The sequence below is a fragment of the Medicago truncatula genome, chromosome 2 (genome assembly GCF_003473485.1).
Source record: "Medicago truncatula cultivar Jemalong A17 chromosome 2, MtrunA17r5.0-ANR, whole genome shotgun sequence".
In the NCBI taxonomy this organism is placed as follows: domain Eukaryota; kingdom Viridiplantae; phylum Streptophyta; class Magnoliopsida; order Fabales; family Fabaceae; genus Medicago; species Medicago truncatula.
Window position 1 is genome coordinate 47,183,783 of NC_053043.1, and position 7,960 is coordinate 47,191,742.

The 7,960-nt window shown below is 31.2% G+C and overlaps 1 protein-coding gene across 1 annotated transcript; it reads right to left on the reverse strand.

The window, feature by feature from the left end:
* Window positions 1–791: 791 nt before the first annotated feature.
* Window positions 792–3,209, reverse strand: LOC11422156 (3-ketoacyl-CoA synthase 12). Its single transcript, XM_003597264.4, has 2 exons — window positions 1,646–3,209; window positions 792–1,238 (listed from the first exon to the last, which is right to left on the reverse strand). Exon 1 carries the CDS (start codon window positions 3,121–3,123, stop codon window positions 1,681–1,683), a length of 1,443 nt encoding a protein of 480 aa, XP_003597312.1. The 5' UTR covers window positions 3,124–3,209; the 3' UTR covers window positions 792–1,238; window positions 1,646–1,680.
* Between the last annotated feature and the right edge of the window lie 4,751 nt (window positions 3,210–7,960).

Below are 7,960 nucleotides of genomic sequence, written 5' to 3' on the forward strand. Positions count from 1 at the left end.
GAATGAAAAGTTTTCTATTATGTTTTGAATAAGAGGGGAGGGGAGTGTATATTTTAACATAAGAGAGGAGGAGAGTGTAGTTCAAACATCTTGAATAGGAGGGAAGTGTAATTTACTCTCGAAATTAATCTCCAGTTTTTTTGGTAGATATTCTCACCTCTAATTTTTACACAAAAAGAAAGAGAATATTACAAAATGTCAAAGCGAAAAAACATGTAAAAAAATAATATCAATTGGAGGAAATATAAAAGGCTTTGACTACTATAAGGGATAAGCAGCACAACATAATTTATAGTTTTAAAAAAATCTTTTAAAGAATCTAACGATAAAACTCATACAAACTTAGTACAAAAAATAATAATGAATATGAGAGATTTAAATTCGTATTCAACAACATCAAATGAATCTACAACCTTTTACATTTGAACCACACTTATAAGACTCAAAAAATAATTTAACTATGTAGGAGTTATGCAAAATTTAGACCAAAAGTAACTATGGATAATCCGAGTTTAAATCTTAATTTTTAAACCCAATCCGTAGCTCAAATCTTTTGGGACTATTGTCCTTTAAGAGTTGAAATATCATTTTGTATGAATTTTCAATAAAAAGAAAAAAAAAGAAAGAACATAATTAGTTTTTGTCTGACATTTCCAATTCAAACCCGTCCCTTTCTCTGAAACAAAAACACAAAATTAATGTAATGGATTTGGAGGAAATTGACATACACCGGTCCTGATAGATGATGCAAGTGTAAAATTGCATAACTAGTAGTATGATATGATGTAACCTTGAAGTGAAGTAGGGTCTTCTTCCCTTATAAACTTTTCTATTGGAAATTGCATATACTTTTATTTCTTTGGAATAATATTAAAAATTACATATACATAGAAAAAGAAAGTATACATGCACACACACAGCCCCATCAAAACTCAACATATATCCTTTCTACTCATGAAGAATGAAATATACTTTTTTTTAAAAAGAATGAAAATTACATGTATTTAGTAAAACAAGAACAATACTTTATGTTACAACTTTTTTTCTTCCTCAAAATAGAAAAAATATTAACATAATCCTATATGCTAATATTTAATCGAATACACCAACAGGTTGGGTTTCGTAGAAAATGCTAGATTTCCATAATTTAGCGCACAAAAGTTTGAATTTCAATTTAAAAATGTATCCACATTTAGTGTCTCACATGTATCAATAAGATTTTCTCCGATGTAGGAAATCTGTGGAAACAAAAAAAAATTAAAAAATTAATCCAATAAAACACAGGAAAAAAGAAACAATAATACACATTATTTAATTTAATGATCTACCTCGAGAACACTCTTTAAGAATTTCAAAATAAGAAATTATTCCTTAAAAAAGTTAAATATTTCCAATATATTAATTATACAAATTTTTATAAAAACATACCATTTAATGCCTTAAACAATTCCCCGCTAAATTTAAACAAGTACCATGGTAGGTTTCAGTTATGATATCATACAAAATTTAGAAACTGAAGACCTTATTGCATAAGGAACATAAAAATTGTAATAAAATCCAAAAGCACAAAATCATGAGTGATGATGTCTGTTCCTTTTACTTTAAAAATGAGAGAAAATACAATACAACACATGTAAATTAGTACCTTATAATAATTGATTGATATGAATATAATGAATCTCACTTAAGAGTGAGAAGAAACTCAGCAAGTTTGAGTTTGAAAGTGCTTGGATCTTGAATATTGTTAATCCAACCGTACTTCTCCATGAATGGGTTGGCCAAAGAGTGTGGTGGATAGTAATCAATGCAATCGTCCCACACATTATTTCTATCATCACCAACAACAACATCTCTCATTACTTCCCAATAACAACTGTTGCATTTAAAGCCAGCACCTAAACTTATCATCAATACTCTCTCACCTTTTTTCAACCTCTTCTTAGCTTCCATATACCCCAACACATACCACAAACTACTTGCTGATGTGTTACCAAATCTATGTAATGACATTCTTGCTGGTTCTAGGTCATAATCATTCAGATCTAAACTCATCCCAATTCCATCTATCACTGCTTTTCCTCCAGTGTGGAGCACAAAATGATCAACACCAGTTTTGAAATTCACTGGTGATTTGCTACTTGTTCCAAACCATCTTGCTGCTGACTTAGGAGCAAAATATTTTATCACTTTTTTTATGAGTGACATTAACATATACCTAAGTAATTCCCTAGCTGGTAAAATTTTAGGTGATAACACCCTTAAATTATCTGTAAAAGCTCTTGTAGCTGCTTTTGGAAGATCTTTAGCTAGGTAAAAACCAAGTTTACCTTGTTCATCTTCTTTTTGACTACAACAGTTATGAGCATCATCCCTAGCACCATGATGAGTTCTAACTAAACACTTCAACTTCAGTATAGCTTTGTGTTTTAAGGATCTTTTATTTGTGAGAAGAATTGCACAACCGCCGGTACGGAAAAGACAATTTGCAAGAATCATTGACCTATTGATTCCTGAATACCAATTTGTACTAAGAGACTCTGATGTTAACAAAAGAGCATACTTGTTCTTTTCTGACTTGAAAATGTTTTGAATAACGTCTAATGAGATTAGACTAGCACTACAACCCATACCAGATAGGTTATAAGCTTTTATATCCTCTCTCATTTTGTAATGGTTAATGATTCTTGAAGTTAAAGAAGGAACAGAAGAGAATAAAGATACATTTACCACAAGAATATCGATCTCCGAAGGTGAAATGCCTGATTTATTTAGAAGCTTTGTAATGCTATCATTACAAAACTCTTCCATCTCCTCCACTCCGTCTTCCAACGTAGGGTTCACAGTTCGGCCTTCGATGAAGTTTCTTGGAGCATAAGTTTCCTCACCAATGCCTGAGTTGACAACAGCTTTGAGGAAGAACTTGCACTCATCAAGACCAATACTCTCATTGTTTCCTATAATCTTGCCACATTGTACACTTCCAAGTTTTCTTTCATCACTTGGCTTGTAACATTGATAGTTTAATATGTAACACTCTTGGTCCCTTCTCTGATCAAATTTTTTCCAGATCAGGAAACACAGGTGCATTGTTGTAAAAATAAAAAGTAAAGTAAGAAACTCCATTAGAGAGAAGAGAGAGAGAAAGAGAGAGTTTGTATGTGTTTGAGTTTTAATGAATTAATGTTTGATGAGTGTGTGTGAAATTCAAATTAAGAAAGTACTTTATATAAGAAGAGAGTTAGTACGTACAGTGTGAGGGAAGGACTAAGATGCAAATGTCAACAATATTGCTAAGACTCAACCCCCAACAAACTTATCTCATTTTGGAAGATTCCGTGTCAACTTTTATTACAATAAACAATGCAAAAAATTAGTCACACCTTGGGTATGTGTAGGGAAAGAGTTACTGGTCTACCATTCTCTATATGCCATTATAGGATCCCATAAGAATCTACTTGTATTCTAAATTACAAGTTGTGCATATTATGTTTTAGTCATTCTACCAAGAGAGTTAGATTTTCTCAAAGGTATGTTTAACACTTGTTTAAAGGATTTCCAAACATGTACTTTAGCAATTTACATCATTAAAATTAATAATTAAAGTAATCCAAGCTATGAACAAGAAAATGATTTAGTACCAATTATATGCTATGACACAAGTCATTTGATAGTTAATTATCTGAAACATGTGGTGTGTAAGGTCATGACTCATGAGGAAGTCCTAAAATACCGGAGATCATCACATTGAGATAAGAGCAACCACATAAGTGAGATTGAACACCACTAATGTGGAACTTCTAACTGATACCTGACATACCAACATAGTGGAGGTTCAATCTCCGACTGGTGTGCATGGAAAAACGTCGGTTGAAAGAGTCTCAATTATTCAATATGATTAGTCTCCTTAGTTTACGCGTGAAAATTCTCTAGTTGGCCTAAAAAGTCAGTAGTTAGGGTTACATGTAGGTGGATAATAAATACTGATAAAAAAAGTTGAATAATAAATAGTAAATGTGTGAAAATATTAATAGCTGATATTCTTGTAACAATTGTACTAAATGAGCCAGACATTGGTTAATAGGCCAGCTAGTTTAAGCTGTAAGAAAGAAATTGTTGAAGTTGAAATAGAATTTTAAAGCAAAAAATAAAGACACTATGCTCCATAAATAGGTAGTAGCTTGCCCTGTATGGTTATTTACATTTAATAGAGAATTGGTACGGTAGCCAGGGGGAACAGAAGAAAACACGGTAATCTTAAAAACATTATTATACAGATCTATATTCTGGTGTGATCAAATTTTATATTTAACAGAATTCTTCCATATTTACCCACACAAATGCAATGGGAACCGATGTATATATGTACGTACAAATATTATTTTTTATGAAGTATATGTACTTAGAAATATTAAAATTTGGTTAGGTAACAAATTCAATATCTTAAGAAACCATGTTATAATTAAGACTATGTGCTGTTTCTTAAAGCAGTTAGTTATCTCATAAATCTAAGTTTGCTATGTTTCTATTTTACTGAAACTTCATTTATTGATAACTTAATCAACTGATTAGTTATGAATACAAAAGACTCTATTTATACATACAGTCCATATATATGAAATGAAAAAGATTACACTGATGACTAACTTAACTAAGAATTAACAAATATTTTCAAAAAAGATTATGAACAAAGCTTAACCAGTTAACAAGGCAAAAACTAAAAGATGCTAAATCATCCAATATATTTATGAAAAATGTTAACCAGTTAACAAGGCAAAAACTAAAAGATGCTAAATCATCGAATATATTTATGGAAAATGTTTAACAATTCATTATCTTCATTGACTTAAGCTAAAATGTTAATCACGATAGAAAAAAAAATGACAAAACGCTTAATCGTCTATTATTTTTGTGCACAAACTAAAAAGCGAATGAAACTAGAAAGATTGAAAACTACTCTACGTATGTTAAGAGTCTCACACTGATAGTGATATGGTCTGAACAAATGTTTATAGGTTGGGTAGTCTTTATCTTACAAGCTGGTGTTGTGTTAAACTCAATCACAAATTCAAACATGTTATTAGAGCCTATCCAAAATTTGTTTGACCATCGGCTACTAGCTTTCCACTATCGGACCACTCAAGTCACGTTTTAGATGTTCAGTCTTAGATGTGAGAGGTAAGAGTCTTACGCTGAAAAATGATATAGCCTGAACAAATGCTTACAAGTGACCGTAGTCTTCATCTCACAAACAGATTTTTCCATTATCTTTATGGACAAAAGTTGAAATGTCAACGTGGGTAGAAAGAATGCAAAAATTATAATCATCCATTATCTTTATCTTTATAGATAAAAGCTAGAATATGAATGAGGTTAACATCAAGAAAGAAAAATATCATCAAATAGTTGGCCTGCGACAAATAATTGAAACCTTTCGAGACATTTCCATGTTCCACAGTCCATAACAACAAAATGTCACCAAATCTTGTTTGTTTTCCTTTCCTGGAATCTTTGTCGCAAAACAGGAAGATTAATTTCACGTTTAACGCAATGAAGAAATTGCCAAGGAATATTAAAAATTGGAGCTGGATAATTGTACCTTGTAATCAGCATTAATTCATGTTGCTTGCCATATCAAGGGAAACAAGCTTCGTGTGTTTTGGTAGCATCGCGTAAATGTAACAGTAGTAAACTTTGCTCTTTCAATAAATATGAATTTTTTAGTTTATTTTGTTATACATCTTATATTATTTTTAAATCTAAAAAAGAATTGTATGGTTTCCTTAAAAAAAAAAAAAAAAAAAAATTGTATGGTTATTAATAAATTTGTCCAACTCCCTTAAAAAAAATTGTCCAATTAAATTGTAGTTAATTTTGGAGTTCAATTAATTATGACGTAGATTTAAATTTGAAAAGAAAATAATTTTTTTTTTTTTTAAAAGGCCAAATACAAGTTGTTATAAGCATTGATAACCGTATAACAACGAGATGAATGTAATTTCCAAACTCATTGATCCTCCATTGACACATGCAAAACAACTAAGGTTAGACGCTCAACACAACCCCACACCAACTCTTCCTCCCAACCAAACAACTTCCTACGCCATGTGATATATATTAAATACCCTTCAAATGATAAAAATATAATTTTATATATTTTCCCTTAAATTAATTCTTCACTAAACAAATTAATTGAAGGCTAAAAAAACTATTTTTGATGTAAACATATTATGCTTTTTGTGCAACTGCAGAGACTGATTCATCAAACTATGTAATTTTATAAATGCTAAAACTTCGTATTCTAACTTTAAATCAATTCTACTTTTTTTTTTTTTTTTGTGTGTTAATCCTTCAATTTTAGGGGAAATGAGTCCTAGTAATATGGGATTTGGCGGTGAGGTAACTAAAGTCTGAACAATAATTGTTTCTTTATTTTGTTTGTGGACTATTGGATATTTTTATTTTTACCTCCATTTAAAATAGTATACTGTGCCCATTATATACAAATTCAAACTATATGCAAGATGTTTTTATATAATAAGTTTTGTGAAGTATCAAATATAAAATTATATGAGATAAATTTTTGAATGATTGTTTAGTCGCATGCATAGAGGTATCTTTTATATGTTGAAAATGAAGAAAAACAAATCTTATATACTAACAATTTGCAATTATAAAAATTTTCAGATAATATCTATGATAAGTTTGTAGTTGTAATAATCTCTTATTTTTGTAGTATACTATAGTCTAGTTTTTATAATATCTCATTATTGCTCAATAGTAATGATATGATCAATTATTTTATCGTTTGTTAAGTCTGTTTGTTAGGTGTAACACTCACTAGGGTTTCTGAACTCTGACTTCATGTAAGTCAAGTCAGTTCGTAATATTAATCTCTCGTCGTTTCCCATTGGTTGGTTTTGGATTTGGAGAATTGTTCAAACAGCTATTGCGAAATAATTGTCATTTGGACATGCATATCTTAGTCAAAAAGCAATGCAACAGTACTCAACTAATTCAATCAATGCTTAATACTACATTCATACCGGTCTATTGTTATTGTTATCCGCAAGAAATCCGGGGCATCGTATACTGCTTATATAAGATGATCTAGAAGGTTAGTTGAACTGGAGTGGCTTCGTTCTTTAGTTAAGAAGTTAAATTAGTCAACTTAAATTGATATCAGGGAGAATCAAATTTAAAATTTTGAGGAGTACACTCCTAAGTCCTAAGCTGATACCATCAGACCAACTTAAATGGGTTGAGCAACTTCGTTGGTTGTTGAGAGTGGTAACCGCAAACACTCTCATGTTTAAGTTTAAGTTCATGAGAGAGTAAGAGGTTTTATGTGGAAAGGAGTGTGTTAGGATTTAAGCCCATAAAGAGCGCCCAACCCAAAAGGCTACTCTGTTACATGGGAGAGTCTCATGGATCAAGTGTTTGAAATGGTACTTAAGTCATGAAGCTCTCCCACCTAACGAACTAGTCTTTTGGGATGAGCTCTTATCATGGGTTTAAGTCATAAGAGAGTGTGTATCTTGCATTGTTGTGAATGATTGTATATATAGGCACAAAAAAGGAGTTGTTGTAGAGTAATAATGAAGGGGTTGTTACGGACGGCTATGCCTTTCAATGTTTAGATTTGATAGTCATTGGGAGATGTTACGAGGTGGAGAAGATCTGAAGCTGTGAAATTGATCTTAGTGGATTGAGCCTTTGTGAAAATGAGTCTTGAGATAATGAAAGACTGGACTCTAAGCCAGTATAGATCAATTATTATTCATACAAGAATTGCAAGGTTATAAGATCATCTACAATGGAAGAGTACTCTTGCTCTTTAAGACTTGGTACCTAACAAGTATTCACATTAGGATATAAAAACAGAGTACTATTGGGAAGCGATGCTTTGCGAAGCACTCTCTCTTTTGGCGGGAGCCACATTTTTCTAATTTTGGAATATTAA